The sequence below is a fragment of the Pipistrellus hanaki genome, assembly GCF_964339955.1.
Source record: "Pipistrellus hanaki genome assembly, chromosome: 1".
Taxonomy (NCBI): domain Eukaryota; kingdom Metazoa; phylum Chordata; class Mammalia; order Chiroptera; family Vespertilionidae; genus Pipistrellus; species Pipistrellus hanaki.
Genome location: NC_140503.1, coordinates 30,007,292 through 30,027,238, shown reverse-complemented (window position 1 = coordinate 30,027,238; position 19,947 = coordinate 30,007,292). Strand labels below are relative to the sequence as shown.

The window sequence follows — 19,947 nt, the reverse complement described above, 5'->3', positions numbered from 1 at the left end:
CCCATTCAGTTAGGAGGCACAACCATATTTTTTTTTCCTTATCCAAAAGCTAATTCATTTTATATGTATACTTACTTCTTTAAAAGTATTTTCCTTTGAAATAAAATTTTATTTCACTTTTAATATTAGCCTTTCCATCTATTTTTATTCCATGGATACTGTAATAAGAAGTACATTTCCATGACCACAAATTATGAACCAAAAAATATGGTAAATAATAGGAACCCAGAAATCAACTCCTGCAACATGGCATGTTCCAGGCCAACACCCCATGCCAGTCATAACAATGTCATAAATCATACATAACATGTACTGTGCCAACATCCAATGCCAATGTGTTAGACCCTAGCAATGACATAAAGCAGGCAGTTGAACAAGTCCTCTAGGAGAAGCACAGGCTATGGGTCTGGCTCTTTTCTAATGTAAAAGGCCATTATTCCATAATTTTTACTGGTGTTTCTGTTGTCTACCACGTGACCTCACTGAATTTTCTGGAATAAAAGCTTCTACTTGAGATGACGATGGGCAAGGTAGATAGTTGCCTCCTGACCTCAGTTTCACTGAAAGTGGACCTCAAAGGACCTCCTTCATTTGATGTCTTAAACACTGACTCACATCTGCACCCCTGAGGAGGATTCTGTTCCGTCTTTGGATACCCTCCCAACTAACCACACAGTGGCTTGTTTATACATTAATCAAATTCTATGGAAATGTAATTTGTCCTTTTCTCCGCTATGGTCACATTTTCCACTTTAAGTGGCCATTTAAGTAGAAAATTCATCTTGTAAAATGTTTAAGAGGAACACATGTCACCCTCTTTCACAATTTTTTCATATAATTACCCTTCAGTATATCAGCAGGTTTCTCTCCCTCACTTTTCAAATTCCATGTTCATTCCCTACACATCCACTCAATCACCTGCTCCTAACAATGCCTGCTCTGGCTTGAAAAACTATCTGCTTGTTGTTTCATGAAATTCCCCTAAATAAACAACTACTTTGTTCATTTGCTCTTTCCCTTTTACTTTGAAAGGTACTTGTTGAACAGGTCTAATAGAAAAACCACAGGTCAACCTCATATGATTAAGAGAACAAATCAAGTTTGTGGGAAATGGCAAGGAAGGTAATGTGCTGTTTCAATATCATTGGTCAAAAATCAGTTCCTAAATATGGAAGTCCCCACTGATTCTTATAAAGTAAAATAGCTCACATTCACTTTTCCCTAAAACTTCTGTGTGCAAGTTCTATTTGTCATCCTCTATATTTGACCTGAATCAGCTGGGTGTAAGAAGGAAGAATTTTTTTTAAATTTGATTTTGTTTATTGTGAGAAGGCCTTCAGTTCTTTCTTTGCCCATAATATGAGATAGATGGGAAACATTTTAAAAAGGTTTCATGAAAAAATAAGCAAGAAATTAGAGATATCAAATGAATGGGAAGGATAATATCCATTTTATAGATTTGTGTGGAGAAAAACAAAGAATTGTAAGTTGCTTTATAAACATGTGAAAGGAGAGAGATTTTAGGGGATGATAGCAAACATAACTTTTTAGTTTTTAAGCCAGGAAGTTGTTTTCTAAATTTTAAATGAGCGAAAAGGTCAAAGAAAAAAATTAAGAATAAGATCTACCAGGAGAAATGGAAGCACTGTTAGAGTTTTAGAGGAATGTAGGAAATTACTCCTAGTGGTAATGAGAGTGTTTTATGGAAATGCAGTAATTAGCTGTTTTCAGGACCCATAATTTCTAAATTGAGTATGATGACTAGTACTAATTGATGATTAATGGTTGAGTGCTTTGCACCTTCTAAGCATTCAATAATATGATTGATATGTTACTTACGAAATAGAGTAACATTTATGAAGCAATTATATAAGCAATATGTGAGTGAGAAAACTACAGGCATTTGAGAATCCTATTGAAACAGAAAATAAATAACAACAATAATGATAACCCCTACCTTCTCTGTGTCGATACCTTTTGACATGGACCAGGTTGAGACAATATAATCCATGACTCGTTCACTAAGGCCTTTGGGGACCTGATAAAGTTTCAGAAAGTCCCGTACATTATTCAGCATCTCATGGTATCGGTTGGTGTTGGCATACATTTGCTGGAAAATTGTGGTAACATTTCCAAAAATAGTTGCATAAAGAAGAGCTGAAAGAGAAGAAATGATGAGAATGAAACAAATATCCAAGTGAAAAGAAAATGTGAATATTGGCCCATTCAATGAATAGTGTGACAGAGATGTCTTTATAAACTTTAGGAGGTAATACATGTTCACCCCTGAGAAAAGTGCCTGGAATTTGGTATTATATTAGTTTAGTAAATGTCACCTACAGTAGGACAAAAATGTGTACAACACTCTGGTCAATGTGGCAAAACATGAGAGTAGTTAGCAGATTTCATGAAGAATTAAATGCTCCAAAATTATAATTTGCCTAGGAAATTCTAGCCTCACATCTAAACTCATCCTCCAGGCTTGTGCTCCTGAATGATCGATTTGAATTCTCCAGGGATTGATGATACAGTTTAGAAATGTATGTTCTTTCTCATTGCTTGCTCCTTCTAGCTTTTGGAACACTTCCCTACTTATAAATATTGTTGACATAACATAAGAAATATAGGGACTGAAGACAAATTAAAGTGTTCATTTTTAGAAGGTTCTGAAGAGAAACGCAATTGGAATTAACAGCTAAAAGGAAACTTTGGGAGAGCCGGAAAATTCAAGTTATTAAACTTATGTCAGTATACTAGTATTGTAAATTGTTTTATTTCATCATTTTAATGAAGAGTAAAGCCAGCTTGCAGACCAGTGCTATTTATCTACAGGAGCCTATGATGGGAGAGGGTTTTGTAATGCCCCTGACTACAATCCCCTTCCTCAACCCATAATTTACCAACCCTCCTCTCTCCACATCTGATAAGGCTACTAATGTTTACCTGATCTTGTAAAAATTCTGAAAAGCAGCTGAGTTCAGCCCAAACTGACCATGCCCCCAACTGCATAAAACCCTCACTCTATCCCTTCCCTTGGTTAACACTAAGCTCTTTTGAAAGCAAGCAATACTTTATTCACCTTAGTATTCAGTAAACACAATGTTTAGTAACCTCATACATTCCATAAGCATTTTACAAATAAGTGGAGTATCAGACAATGATCACTTCCATGCTACATCCTCCAAGCATTTTTTTTTTAATGACTCCTTTAAACAAAGTATGGGCTAATTCATTTTGCCATTTCATCCACCAAAATTCCTTTTGATGGAGGTGATATGAAATCAAGCTAGTGATGCAACTTAACATCCTTAACATATTTTCAGAAAATCATGTGAGGAGTTTTAAGAACAATTATTCTCTGAGTACAACAAATTACAATTTCACATCAGGAAGCTATAATTTTATCAGTATTTAGTCAGTTATTGCTGTTATTTTTATTGTTGTTTTTACTGTTACTTAGGGATTTTGATGAGAGTACAGGTAATTTTCAAGATAAATGATGTTTTGTTAAAACTGAGAAAGAATAATATAGTGCTGACATTTCTCAACTGGGTCTTTAAACCTTTGAATATTTGTGTTTAAAAAATAGAGGTAATCACAGACTTAACATGTCTATTCCACCATTGTGGTATTAAGAAAGTCAAACACAGAAGTAATATGTAAAATAATGATAGGAAAAAAAACATGTAAAATATGGAATTTCACATTTTCAGAGAAGAGAATGAGAATTTATGTTTTTTTAAATAATGAACATTTGTCTTGCTGGTGTGACTCAGGAATTGAGCAGAGATCTGTGAACCGGTTTGATTCCTGGTCAAGGCACATGCCCGGGTTGTGGGCTCAATCCCCAGTGTGGGGCATGCAGGAAGCAACTGATCTCTCATCATTGATGTTTCTAGCTCTCTCTCCCTCTTCCTTTCCCTCTGAAGTCAATAAAAATATAAAAGAAATTAACAAGCATTTTAAGGATTAATGAAATAATGCTACAATCATGTGTTTTAAAAATGCCCAGCTATTTTAAGTTGTCAATAAATATCACAGAAGTGCCTATTATTTGACATATTTAACTTGTTTGGCTTCCTAAATGCTTGCAATATATTCTATTTGCCAAAGTGTCTTACTACTGCTTTTTAGTGTAACAAATTACCACACATTTCATCTTTGTGGGTACATTAAATATGCGTACATTCTGCTCCAATGAAAAGTTTAAGTACTAAAATATAAAGAAAACTGCCAATATATTAAAAGTTTGCAGCATTAATAAATGAAAAATGTAATCAACATCTCAATAAGTTTGGCATATTCACAAAGATATCCACTTCTGACTTCCATTTTCATGTGAGTATGGTGTCCTAAACAAGGTCATAATTTAAGGTAAGAGATTCAAGTATATGTGTATATATATATTCAAAAAATTTATTTTTACTTATAATAAGTTGCAAAAAGAGTGCAGAAAATTTGCATGTCTCCATATGCAACTTCTCTCAATGATAATATACCTCTGCCCTGAATTATAGACACACATGTCTTCTTGGATGCCTGATAGATAGTCAAGTCAACCATGTCCAAAAAAGAACTCTTTAATTTACAACACCTTTTTTCCAACAGCCAAATACACATTTTAACCTCTATATATTGCAAAGACACACCTAGTTGCTCAGACCAGAAACTACCAAGTCATCTGTCAATTCACTCTTTGATTCGTCTCCTGCATCTAATCCATCAACAATTCCTCTTGACTCTACCTTCAAACTATAGCCTCCATTCAATCACTTCTCCATGTCTAATCAGCACCTTTGCATAGTCTTTAATAGTATGTGCCTTTCCACTTACTAGCATTGTGTCTTTGGGCCAGTTACTAAATATCTCTAGACTTCTATGATATCATTTATCCCTTTAAAACTGCACTGGAATCTTCACAAAGAGGTTGCATTGAATGAGGTAACTCATACAAAACAAGTTAAAAAATAAATTCTAATAGTGAATAAGTATCTATGAATTGTTATCATCATCATCATCATAATCATGAAAATAGTTTCTAAATAATTAATTTTTATGCAACAGAAAGAATTATATATATATATATATATATATTGATATATATATATATTGATATATATATATATATATATATATATATATATATATATATTATAATGATCATAATTTCTACCAGTAATCTCTCACTTCCTTTGCTCCAATCATGCTAGCCTTATTGGTGCTACTCAAACATTCTGAACACATTAACTCTTCAGAGAGTAACTTCACTAGCTGTTCTCTCTGCTAAAACACCCTTTGTGAGATCTTTACCTGGTCAATATCCTCTCCTCATTCAGATCTCTGCCCAGAAACCAACTCAGCACAGAACCCTTTCATGACCTCCGGTCTAAACATCTTCTTCCTCCAGTATCACACCCAATCCCCTTACTATGTCTATGTTCTTAATCTTATTTATCACTACTTTAATTTACACTGCATATTGAGTGTTTATTATCTACCTTCTCCTTTAGAAATGCAAATTCCATGAGTGCCAGTACAGCCCTTGCTCTTTTTTGCTAACTGCTATATTTCCAGAACACAGACCAGTTCCTGAAACATAGTAGGTATTACATTTTTTTCCCAGTAAATTCATACAACAAAAACCTAGAAAATAGTTTTTCAGACACATTCTCTTTTCAAGTCAAAATCTCTGGTGATAAAAAAACATAGAAGAAATATATATTATTAATGCAGGTGGCAGAATAAAATATTTAGAAGTCAAGATGATACATGTCCTGACTATATGAAGATAAATAAATAAATTGGAAAGACCTATTGTCATTCATCGAACATGAATGCCCATGGTTGGCCTGGCCAGTTTTGTAGAGTTTTGTATATAATTTTACTTTTTGAAAGGGATGCTCTATAGTCAATTCACATACTCTAATAATGATAATTAGCCTAATTTGTTAAAATTTGATTGATAAGCCTATTGTTATATGCCATCCTGCAACCTTTTGGGCTTAAGGCAACTTAAAACAAGCTAATGTTACAAGCTTACCATATTTAGGGTGTCAGTAATTCTGGCATACACACCAATAAATGACTTCTTGAAAAGTCTTACATTTTTTTTATTCACCATAAAGGGATTATTTAGAACACATGTGTCAAACACAAGGCCCGCGGGCCAAATCCAGCCCGCCAGGCCTTGCAATGTGGCCCGCACCGCGCTGTCATCACTGCACTCCGCTGTCAGTTTATGACATTGTCAGTTTATGACTGTTCAGTAAACCATTCGGCCCGCGATTTAGGCTGGATTTTAGATTTTGGCCCCTTCTCTGATTGAGTTCGACACCCCTAATTTAGAATATAATTATGATAGAATAAAAATGGCTGCAAATTCCCTGACACCTTTTCCATTGAGAAGCAGGGTATATATCCCTTCCCCCTGAATCATGGTGTACTCTACAACTGTTTTAACAATAGAATATGGTAATATGCTCATATGCAAATATTTAGGCCCATGCTTAAAGAAACTAGAATTTTGCTCTTCTGGTGTGGCTCAGTGGTTGAGCGTCCACCTATGAATCAGGAGGTCATGGTTTGATTCCCGGTCAGGACACATGCCAAGATTGTGGGCTCGACCCCCAGTGTGGAGTGTGCAGAAGGCAGCCAATCAATGATTCTCTCCCATCATTGATGTTTCTAGCTCTCTCTCTCTCCCTCTCCCTTCCTCTCTGAAACCAATAAAAATATATGTCTTTTATAAAAGAAACTTGAATCTTGCAATTCCACACTGTTAGAACGCCTGCTCTTGAAGTTTGCTTCTTATGTTGTGAGGAAGCCCAAGCCTTCTTCTAGAGAAGTCAGCCTGGAGAGGAATCAAGGCCCCAGCTAAGTACTGGCCTTAAACTGAGCAAATTAAAATATTGATATGAGAAGACACGAAAGTAGCATTGAGGTTACATAGGTTCAACCATCACTTCTCTTTCTACTTATATTCTTTTTAATAATATAGGTAAGCTATGAAGGAAATTGTTCCATCAACCTATGATTGCATGTGCAGCAAGTAGTTTGATAACATCAGCTTAGCAGCCATGTAAGCTCAGCTTGCTGAACCATTAAGAAGTGAATTTTTCAGACTCATTCAAACCGACCCTGCTGACACCACATGGCCTACTAGCATTGCAGAAATTGCAGATTCATGAGTAAAACAAATAGCTATTCTTGTTCAAGCCACTGAGTTTGATTAGTCATGCAACCATAATAATAAACTCTAATAAGGATAGATTTCTTCTTAACCTTGTAAGAAACCTGAGAGAGGAGGATGGTGAGCGTCTTTTCATGTACCAGAGCCCAACAGTACCTTTAGAAAAGTGCTTTCTAAAATTTTAATGTATTTTATATTTTAAATTAACAATTTCCCATTGTTTTTATAATATAAGCATTAAAGTCATGAGCTAATGTTTAATGTTTTCAAAGAGATACATAGATAGAAAGATTGAATGATGCAATAACACAAATCATAGATTTCATTATTCATTCAAGCATTTTTGCATTCAGTAGATATTTACTGAATATCTATTATATGCCAGGCACTACACTAGCCACCAGTGATACAATGAAAAAAAAAAATAGACAGACATAATTCCTGCTCTCCAGTAGTATCTACTAATTCCTACAGAAAACTATTATTAGTATTTAATTCTTCCAAATCATAATCTTTGAAAGAAGGCTAATAATCTTTTCCTTTTCATAGTTTAGAAAAATCCACAAATAAACTTATAACCATTCCAAATATATAAACTATAGTTTATTTCTCATGGTTAAACAACTTGTAGAGCCAACAAAAAATCTGTGTTTGGCTAATTAATTGTAACTCAGCCTCCACTCCAATGATTGTGCATGCTAACAGACAAGATGTTGATACACAGATCCCTGAAGAAAGGATGTTCTCCAGTCACTTCATTTTGTTTGTTCCTGAGGTCAAATTGCATTCATTCATCTCCTTATTAATAATTTGTATTTTTAGACTTTTCGTGATGACATCTGACATTTACTTTTCCTAATTATCTTTCTTTTATATACCTTGGCAAGTAATCATTGGCCCTAGATTGAGCAATTTCAAATATTAATATGAGAATGCATTTCTGGTAACCTTTAAAGCCACATAAGTGGTCCAAACTTATTGCCCTTTTTATTTGTATTCATTAAAGTCCACATTTAATAATGATATTTAAGGTGTGAAAGGAAAATGTTCTACTCATCTGTGATTGCATGTGTAGCACACAGCATCTTAAAACATTTGAAATAACTCTAGTTGGCTTTAGAACAAGAAGCTGATCTTCAAAACTTGCCATTACAGGGTTTTACTCTCTTCCTGCTCTTTTATAACAGCTGCTATCTCCCTGATGCTCTTCTGTAATGATCCATATATGTAAGCACCCTCTGGGCATCCACTATTGAGCCAGATATGTCTTCTTTCAGAGTCTTCACTTAGCCTATGCCTCATTAGTACCTGAAGTAGGTCCATTATCCTGTTAGAACTAATCTCATTAATTTATTTATGTTAATCATATAAAACAAATACATTATTCCTATTAGGGATGTTGGAATTTTGAAGGGGGGATTCCAGGTAATGCAAGTCGATTGAATCATTTTTAACTGTCAGCTAGTAGATAAGCTGGAGTACAGAAGGGGCACATCCTAGAACTTAACAAATTATTGCATAAATTGGACAGATTGCACCAGCTTATGGCTGACCCCGTGATTCCCATACAACTGACTCCATTAAAATAGCCTCAATGCTTATTGATATTTCCTATATACCCTAAAGAGTCAATTTTGAAAGTTAATCATGAACCAATATTCATCAATTACTACTAAAAGATCAAATATATTAGAAAGGGAGAGAGGAGGATAAATAGAAAGGTTGTTATTTTCAAAAGAACTCCGAGAAATTAATAATTAGTAAAAACAAATAATTAAAGGATCAATATAGCTTTATCTCCACTTTATCCTTCTATGATAGTTACTCTATCTTTATGTAAGTAAATAAATAATTTCTTTATTCTCTATAATTAGCACAATTCATTTGATTCTAATAAAACTAGTACACTAACATTGCTTAAATAGCTATAGAAGTTTTTATAACTCTGATAAAGATGAACTGGGCAAGGTAGAACAAAGCCTGATAAATAGGGGGAACAATAATAATAGATGTCAATTAATACTTATCTCATCATTTCAGAATCATTTATTATGAGTCAAACAAAAAGTCCCAAAATTTATCAACTGTCAGGCAACCAAAGATTAAAATTGTATATTATCTTTAGATGAACCCAGCACCTGATACAAAGACTACCTCAGTCACACACACACACACACACACACACACACACACACACACACACTTTGGAGGGCTGTCTTAAGTACTGGACACAATTTTAATTAAGGGTACTCCTAGATATGCCAACCTTGGGACACTGGTCACTCTTCCATGTTTCTCAGGAATTCTTAAACCAGGTTAGAAAGAAGCAGAGGAAGAATCAACATGAGGGGTTGGAAAATAAACAGGCACATACACAGAGACCGCCAGTGATAGAGTCACTCAGACATGCCAGAAGGAAAAGAAGATACTTTTATTTTGACATTATTTTTTAAATCATAGTTACAAAAAGGCTAAAACTTTAGTTGAACATAAATGACACAAAGAAGATATATTTGTGTCAGGTAACATAAAGATGGGCAAGGGCCAGCACAAACACAAGAAACAGTATTCCACCTTGGAAAAGATAGCATGATGGACCCTTTTTTTTTTTTTTTTTTCAATTAAGGAGATTTTGTTTTCATTTTCTATGTTTAAAATTTGGTATTTTTATAGTTTTTAAGAAACAACTGAAGGGCCGAAACCGATTTGGCTCAGTGGTACAGCGTCGATCTGCGGACTAAAAGGTCCCAGGTTTGATTCCGGTCAGGGGCATGTACGTTGGTTGTGGGCACATCCCCGGTAAGGGGTGTGCAAGAAGCAGCTGGTTGATGTTTCTCTCTCATCGACTTTTCTAGCTCTCTATCTCTCTCCCTTTCTCTCTGTAAAAAAAAAAAATCAATAAAATATATTTAAAAAAAAAAACCTGAAGATATAAAATTTCAGAAGTTATGTATGTAGGTTATATTTTTGGTGCTTCAGTTTTGTTCCTAATATGTTTTCCTCTCTTAAGTTAGGAGAAGGCACATTTTCTACTTATCATCTCCATTCATACATGTGTACACACACACACACCCAGACTTCAATTATAATATGGCCTGATGAATAGATGGTAATGACACATGTGGTACTTTCAGGATATTTATATTGTATCTCTTCATTTTAAAAACTTTAAAATACAAAATAAGGAAACCACAATGGTGAGATTTAGATACCACAGCAACCCAATGATTTGATGCAGAGATAATACTGTTTTTCAAATTATAAGATGCATAGATCTACCTGCTCTACCTAGTTGTAAGTGTAGCTTTATCAGCTACAGAAAAATAACGAGAATGTTCAGTGAATCCAGCAGTTTCACTATGGTAAAAAAAAAAAAAAATGAGTTTTTAAAATTTATGGTTGTTCTCTGTTTATTTTGTATTAGATATATATTTTCCTTACTTTTTGGTAATCTTTACTTTTCAGTAATGATACTCTCAATCATTTCTCTAATCTTTAGCACTAGAACATGAAAAGAAGCAATAGAGTAATAATATTACTCCTTCTACATTTCTATATAGTAGGTGTTGCCTACTAAATGGAAGTACTAAATATAATAATTTGACATAATATTGAAACACCTTTGTGCCAAACCACATGTATTATTTATCCACTGCTAACAACCTAAATAACCTATTGGTAATCCTAAAAACAATACCTGTAGAATAGCCAAGAGCTTCTCATATCCTCTGAGAAATAGTGTCATAACCTATCTTCTTGTTGACTCAATATAATTTATTCTTGCATCCAAATATTTATTCATTCAGTTCCCTTGTGGTGAATCTCAAAATATGACCACAAATTATTCCTACCTTGATATGTACATCTCTCTGTAAGAAGACTTCAGGGCTTCTTCCACCAAAATCTATTTATTTTCATCTGTGCTGGCTTTGACTTCATTTCTCTCGAGAGAATGTGGCAGAGATGATATTATGCAACTTCCAAAGCTAGACTTTAAGAGAACCTTCATGTTTGATTTGTACTCTCTTGTAACGCTGCCTTGAGATCACCACTCCTGAAAAAGCCTGGGTTGTGCTGAGCAAGACAGCAAGGATAGAGAGGTCTTTTCATCCTTGTGGTGCCAGGGGAGCCAAGCCCTCAGCTGAGGTGCCAACTAAATGTAGCTGCCAGAGGGAGCCCAAGCAAGAGTAGCAGAAGAACCCATTAGACTAGTAGGGAAATGGGAAGTAGTAAATCATGGCGGTATTACTTCACTAAGTTTTGGAGTCATTTCTTACACAGCAATAGATAATTGATCTCTCCCCTATGAATGAAAGCCCTCCTTTTTTTAAATCCCAGCCATTCTCAAGACTTATTATCTCCTTCATAAAACCTTCTCTGATCATTACAGGTCAAGGAACTTCTCTTATTTTTCAGACAGAACCTATCAATACCTTACTTCTTAAAATAGTAATGATATGCCTTGCTTTATATATTTAAATTTCTTTGTATATGTTAACATATTTTGCTATATATAATGAAGTTCTTAAAAGCAAGTACCTTTTAAAGTTGTTAAAAATCTACATATTGACAGCATAATTCTGAACATGAAACTAAAGAACACATAAAAACTGAAGTTGAATTAAATTTAAAAGATTCTCCTTATGTAGCAAAGTAGACAACAAGGACCTAAAAACTTCTCATATCCTCTGAGAAATAGTGTCATAACCTATCTTCTTGTTGACTCAATATAATTTATTCTTGCGTCCAAATATTTATTCATTCAAGGACCTAAAAACTGACTAAGAGTATTGTCAAAGTATTCTGACTTGACAGTTTGAAGAAATGGAGGGGAAACTTTCTATTTAGATGGCAAAATCACAAAGGCTATGGCTACAGCAAAAACTACTTGCTAATCAATTCCAAGAATATTACAATCTGGGTATATCAATTGCTGAAACTGAACAGTTTATAAAAGTAATATAAATAATATTTATTATTGTAGAAAAGGGTTCTATCAGAAAATAATCAAGAAGATTTGCCTGTACCAAGTATGGATCAAAAATTCAAATTGTACCATTTAGCCCAGTTATTCCATTTCTTGGAAGTTATATGGTAGCATTATAAAATGAGTGCAATAAAAGGTTCACTGAAATGTTTTTATAATGAGAAAAAAAGTAAAATGTTCAAAAATGAAGTTTGTGTGATACAATTGATGGAACAACAATACAACTGAAACCATAAAAATGATGATGGGCCTTCTGGGCACATATTAGCAAATATTAATGGTGTGGTCTTGTTAGAAAAAAAAAAGTTACTTAACTTCACTCTTTGGGCAATAGTATTTGCGGTGATTTTTATGTTCTTTAAATTTTCTGCAATATTTGATTTTTTGTAGTAAGCATACACCAGTTTTAGAAAAAGAAAAAGTTATTTGCATTTTTTCAGAAAGGGAGATTTATAAGCTTTCATAAAGAGTTACTATTTTAGCCGAGACCGGTTTGGCTCAATGGATAGAGCGTCAGCTTGAGGACTGAAGGGTCCTGGGTTCGATTCCGGTCAAGGGCATGTACCTTGGTTGCGGGCATATCCCCAGTAGGGGGTGTGCAAGAGGCAGCTGATCGATGACTCTCTCTCATCGATGTTTCTAACTCTCTATCTCTCTCCCTTCCTCTCTGTACAAAATCAATAAAATATATTTAAAAAAAAAGAGTTACTATTTTAACCTAATCTATATATATATAAAACCCTAATATGCAAATAGTCCAAATGGCTGAACAACCAAACAATCGAATAACAGGTCACTATGGCATGTGCTGACCACTAGGGGGAGCGCATGGAACATAGTGGGTGTCAGCAGCAGGAGGCAGAGCATGAAACATGGCAGGCATCAGCCACAGCAGGATGGTGGAGCAGGTGAGCAGGGGCACCAGACCAAGGGGAGGCACTGGTCATTGTCATCAGGGTGAGCCTCTGCTGGTTACTGAAAATTCTTTGCTCCTACACAAAGTGGTCCTGCCTACTGTTCGCACCTGCTGCAGGTGCCCGGCACTGGCCCCAATCACTCAGAGCCAACAGCGGGTGCAAGCGGGGGTTGCTGGTCTCAATGGCCCTCAGGGCTTCTCCCCTTCCCCCTACTCCTGAGGGATGATCGGGGCCAGCAGCTGCCTTTCCTACCAACTGCCAGCAATGGCCCCCTCACCTCAGTTGCCGGTGCCAGAGCTGCCACTCACACCCAGTGCTGGCGCCAGCCCCAATCACTCAGCGCTGTCAGTGGGTGCAAGCAGGGCTAGCACCGTCAACGTGTGGGAGCAGCAACAGTGGGAGCAGGGCTGCCAGCAGACAGGGAACTGGGGCCCACACCAGGAGGGGCTGCTCAGGGGTGTGGAGGATGGGACAAGACCTGCCCCTGTGCCCACAAGTCATGCACTTGGCCCCTATTTATAAATATAAGGAAACAAATAAGACCAGAATTTAGTCTCAACAGCTACATGACCTAACATCTGTATGAGCTTTAAAGTTAATATAGTAAATAACAATCATTCCCTCCCATAGAAGACCTGTTGTAGCCAATGTTAGTTGCTTATTTGTCAGTGGTCTGACCAAAACTTCTTAAGTATGAATTTTTTACATATCTCCATAGAAAACTATTTTACAATCACTGCAGCAGGCTGGAGGGGGGAGGTACAGACATCAAGACATACTGAGGACTGGTGCCACAATCCCAGGATGCTAACGCAGGCCAGCAGCTGAGAAACCCATTTTCTCAAACCTAAAAACTAGTAGTGCTACATCAACCAGTGTCATTGGGTAAAGGTACAGGAGAAACTAGTCATGAAATGTCTCCTTGAAGAAAGAAAAAGAGTAAGAGTGACAGGTGATGAAGCCAAACTTGAATTTAATCTCAACAGATTTGTCAAAATAATTTTTAAAACACGCAACTGACCTATTTTCCATTAGATTGTAAAATTTTTTAAAAAATGAAAACAGCCAACACATAGCCATCTGGTGTGAATAAATGACAAGTATACCCATTCTTTGTCAAATCAGCAAAAGATACATTTTTTGGAATGCAGAAAAATTTTAGTAATTAGTTTATGTGTGCTATGAGATTTTAAAAAAAAAAAGGTTGAAAATCACTAATATAGATAATGGCAGAGAGCAAGGTGAAGGACAATATATGAGTTGACATGGATCAGCACTTTCTCTAGCCATGGCTTGTTGGATTTTGGGGCACAGACTCCATGCATTCCCCTGCCACTAGAATTTGTGGGTCTTATGACTCTGATGTCAGTGTTTGTTGAATAAGGGATAAAATGCTATTTGAAAAAGCTTACTCTGTGGTTTTAGAAAAGTCCTGGCATGAAAAAGAGACTGAAACCAGGCAAATAAACTACCAAGTTGGTCACCATCTCTGTGTGGAGGGAAATGATAAGGATTAGAAATAGACCAGTGGCTGACAGATTAACCAAAAGTCCTCAGGAAGAATCAGCAAGACAGAGTACTTAAACCCTACCACATATTCTTGGAGTCTTGGAGGGCCTGGGAAGGGTTGGCCATATCTTGGCATTCTGCTTTTTCAGTTTGTACTATCTTCTGTCATGTTGATTTATACCTTCTCAATTATTTTTGTAAATCAATTCATAGTTGTATACCTTTACTTCTTTACATAAACTATAAATTTATCGTAGACAAGATAGTGTATTTTCCACGAACTGTGCATTTTCTAGAAGTTATGCATTGCTTGCAGCAATAAATTAACTGAAGATAACATGCACTATTAGCATGGATTTATATATGAAAGGGTACTTCACTGACTTCTTTTAAAGATAATATCCCATCCTGTGTTAAAACATAATTAAATCTTAGAATGAGTAATCACCAAGAGAGTATCATGTATAAGACAATCACATTATTATCAAACTAGGGTCCTGATACACGAATCTGTGCACATGTGGGGTCTGACCAGGTGGCCCCCATGGGGCCTGGGGGGGGGCCAGAAGCCTAAGGTAGTTGGCCGGCCCTGCCCCCAATCGGGGTGTTGGGAGCCAATCCGGGGCTGGGCCAGCTGTCTGGATGGAGGCCAATCGGGGCCCAGATCAGGCTGGTTGGCTGCCACAGTGCACATCATAGCCACCAGTCATTCTGTTTGTTCTGCTATTCCAGTCACTGGGCTATTATATATATATATATAGATTAGAGGAACAAACCCATGGCATGATATATGATGAAAAAATCCATCATTTGGAGATTAAAGAGCAGAATATATTATTCCACTTATGGTTTCTGAGAACTTTGATTCATAGAAACTTTGAGTATGCTGGCTACAGAAACTTACTACCTTAAAACTATTCATTGGGAGTTTGCTAGAAAGGAAAACTTAGTTCAATGCTTATATTGAATGGAGCAACACCAACCTGTTATATCAACAGAAATGGCACTGATTTATAAGGCTTCAAATTTTTTTATTTGAAAAAACTATCCTCATCTTTCTAATTTGCAAGACTGTATACCCCATGAAACACTACATGATGTATTACTAAGTTTTCTATCTCCCATATTACCAGGCTTCTTTCTTTCCTGATAACACTTGGTACCAAATGTTCACCTTTTCAATAAATCATTACTGTCAAGGTCTGACGTGCATGGAATAAAGCCATACCAAATTCATTCCACTAGGCACATCACTGTGGCAGAAATGTCAACCACAATAAGCATGTGATGAAAAAGATCTTCAGGGCTCCTAGCAGGCAGTCCATAAAGCCGACAGTAGGTTAAAACTGAATATTTACATGAAGAGGTTGGGTGACTGAGGCTGACAGCTGTCATTAACACTATCAAGAAGAAGAAAGATGCCACCTAAGATTTCCCAGCTTTCACAACTTATAGGTGCTTTCACATTCTCATTTAATCCTTTGACAAACAAGGGTTTGCCTTAGTCTCCACTGAGGGGTGAGAAATCTGTCTCTACTCCCCATCCATATTCCCTCTGCCCGGGTTTAGGCACTCATCATCTCTCAGCTGAGTTACTACAGCAGCCTCCTTACTGCCCTCTTTGCCAATGATCACGTGCCAACGGTAACAACCAAGTAATATTAGGCTTTTCTGGAGAGGACAAAAGAAATGGAAAACTCAGTTGCTTAATAATATAATTACATGGTGGATGTGGGTTAGATAGTCCTTCATGTTTTACCAATTTACAGGCCACAATGGGGCTCTTGTTGCTTGAAATAAATCCCTTTTGTAATTATCGCTGCAAATTCATTTGATTTACCTGAAAAAGGAGAATTATACACAAATCAAAGATGCAAGCATGTATCAGTACATTATAATCCTTGGGCACTCAGTAGAAATGACTTGACCAATTGGCTACGCCACAAATACTATTTTTGGGAAGTATGATTGTTTAATAATTCAATGCTCTTTGAATTTTATTAACTACTGTTTTTTGAGGCACTTACAGAAATGAAACTCTTACTTATTTTTGCTCTTCTGAGAAGACTTGGAGTATAAGAAAGTAATAAAATTTCATATCCATTTACCATAAATGCTCAAAGTCCTTTTCAATACTTTTCCCCAAATTAAAGGATCAGGGGACAGAGTGTAGAAGTAACTAAATGACAGCAGCTCTTAGACTCCACAAACCACAAGTCTGTTACAGCACAAAGTGATTTCTGCATATGCATAGGTCTACCAATGGTTCATGCTCCAGGGGCTGAGCTGGTTGTACGATTTCTACTATTAGTGATGAACCCAGGCTTCTACGATAATAAGGTGTTTTAGGAGGCTCAATACCCATGACTCTTAAGCTTGCAAAATGCCTGAGGCCCGGGAACTCCTAAGGCTAATAATGAAGAAAAACACAAACAATTTGTTTTAAACTAAAAAAATAAAAAAAAAATCCTCCCACAGAAGAAAGAATAAAGTTTGCCTCTAAGAAGTTCATTCCTGAAGAAGTGAGGTTTTGCTGAAGATTCTGCTTCTGTGTTTATTACCATAGAAGAATTGAACTTCACAAAAAAAAGCTCATAATAAAAGCAAGAGTACCTTGTATATAGATGTGTTTCTTTTCTCTAAAATGGCTGTTAAGATTAAGAGCTTGGGATTTCTGGATCTCAAAAGCACCACATAACAGTTTGTAAGCTTGGGAATGTTATTTCTTCTTTCCAAAAATAATAAAGATAATATCCCTAGCTGGTTAGAGCACCAGACTGTGGACTGAAGAGTTTGAAGATTTGATTCTGGTCAAGGGCACATAACTGGTTGCAGGCTTGGTCCCCAGGCCCCATTGGGGCCCATGCAGGAGGCAACCAATCAACATGTCTCTCTCTGTCTCTCTCACTCCCTTCCACTCTCTCAAAAAAAAAAAATCAATGGGAAAAAAAAAAAATTCTCAGGTGAGGATTAACAATAAATAAATAAATAAATAAATAAATAAGATAACAGTAAAACTTTTTGTAAGAACTTAAGGACATGATGTATGTAAAATGTTAAGCACAAAGGCTACAACATACAAACACTCAAGAAATTAAGCTATAATCCTATGGGAAAAAATAGTGAAATTTTGTCAGCTCTGTATACTGTTAATGGGAATATGTCAATAATCAATCACTTAGGTAGAATGGATAAATTCCTGGAATGACACAATTGATCTAGCAGCCATAAGAATACAAAAAAACTGAAACCCTATTAAAGACATGAAATTTGATATTAAAAACTTTCAATTTGTACACCTATCTGAAGTGTGATACAGTTATCTCATTTTGCTCTCTACCAAGGATAGGCATTAAAATTACTATGCCTTTGACAATTTGGAATTTTTTTTTTAGCTTGCATTTTTGTTCATTATCAGAGTTGTTGATCTTTTTCCATATAATTTGTTTCTTCCTTATATATATTTTTAAAACCTATTTTTATAGTTCTGCTTTTAGTACTATTTAAAAGCAAAAGTCATCCATATCTTTTACTAGTAGTCATAAATATACCCCATATAACAATTTTAAATACACAGAGCCAGACCAGGACTTTGTGTCCACTTTCTGCTGCATGAGGACAGTTTTATTAAAGAGTATTTAATCAGGTACACTAAGCAATTTTAATTACATTTCTGCTCCATAACAAGCTGAGTTTAAATTTTGTTTTCTATCAGAAATTTATCGATCTAGATTTATATTCAGAGAAGTTTTTGGTGGTGATAATATGTGAGAAACACTGAACAACTAAACATTTTATCTCAATTCCTACTCATGCTTTCATAATCAAGGGCATGCTAACAGCTTCTTTATTAGAAGCTAATTTTACACGTAAATGTATTTTCTGTGGAAAAGACTGGCACTTAAAAAAATCAGTTTGTTAGTGGTTGCAATTAAAAATTACAACTGTAAATTCTATCTTTTTAAAATATGCACGCACTGGCACACTCATGCACTTATACATACCAGTCCAAATTCCCAAAATTAAAGGGAAAAACATCTCAAAAGAAATTATGAAAATTTTTTCCAGGTAGAAAATTCTATACTGAATTTTAAAGGTCCTTTCAGAATGTAAAAAAGTAAAATAGAGGGGTCTTATTTTCAATGCTGGCAGAAACAAAACTCATCTCAATGGCCATACCAGTTAGGATATTGTGGCATTCTATAGCCAGAACAAGCCTCACTCAAACAAATAAAGTATTGATTGTTTCCAAAGATGTTGGCATAGGTAAATGCCTATACTCACTACCTCCCACAACCACATCAAAATTACAACTAAAATACAGAACAACCATCATCTAGAACCGCCATAGAGCTGCTGAATGGAAGTCCTACAACTAGAGAAGTAATGAAGAAAGCACACTGACACTGGTAAAGGGTGTGGAGGCCCAGAACAAGCTGCTCCAACACCCAGATACCGATGTGTGCCATTTTTTTTTTAATATATTTTATTGATTTTTTTTTTGACCCCCTCCACCGATGTGTGCCATTTTTTTAATGGGGAGGGAGCTCGTCCCTGCGGAGGCTGCCTGTGAGGAGCAAGGTGTCCCAGCCCACACTAGACCCCCAGCCCAGGGTCCCAGAGCTGGGAAGAGAAGTCCCCATAACTACAGGATGTTAAGACCCATGTGCATTGGGGCTCAGTAACACAGACTGCTGGAGACCCAACTGTTCTTAAAGGACCAACACATGAACTAAACTTACAAGATCCTGCTTTCTCTGAGCTCCAGCATTAGGGCGAGGCTCTGGGAGACACAGACACACATGATGAGGAACTGGATTGTCTGTCATCTGGGCAAGAACTTGGGTGGCTTTCTCCCAGACAGAAGTGCTCACAGGGGTCACTGGCTGGCAGCTATTTCTGTTTGCTCTTCCCTGGTGATTCCCTGAGACCTGGCCTCATACAATTTACAACCCCACCCAAGCTGCCTGCCATGGCTTTTGCACTTGAATAACCTGTCCTTGCTCAGGCTAAAATCTCTCTAACAAGATACAGCTGGGTCAGGGAGTCCCAAACCTATCAATAAAAGGCCCAAGACCTGACACAAGCACCTTCACCAGCCTGCCTTGCTTTGGGCCTTGATTTGGTACTCCCAAACCTGATACTAATCTACAGATGAATCTGCAGATCTCTCTGTAGCTCCTGCTGGGTGGCCCCAGGCAGTGGCTTACTTTACACCTCCCTGAAGACTCAAGAGCCAGTGTACCCAGTGGTCAGTTTCAGATCATACCAGATTACAACTTTACACATCCATAAGCAACACACTCAGAAACAAACTCAGTGAACACCAAAGCCCCAATGAAGCA

General features: G+C 36.4%; 1 protein-coding gene across 1 annotated transcript in view; it reads right to left on the bottom strand.

Annotated features, from left to right (window-relative positions):
- KCNH5 (potassium voltage-gated channel subfamily H member 5) overlaps positions 1-19,947 on the bottom strand; it is a 252,494-nt gene that overhangs the window by 101,882 nt on the left and 130,665 nt on the right. Inside the window, exon 8 of the mRNA XM_084866422.1 lies at positions 1,958-2,157. Within this exon, the coding sequence (XP_084722548.1) occupies positions 1,958-2,157 (200 nt within the window). The remainder of the gene's footprint in view (positions 1-1,957; positions 2,158-19,947) is intronic.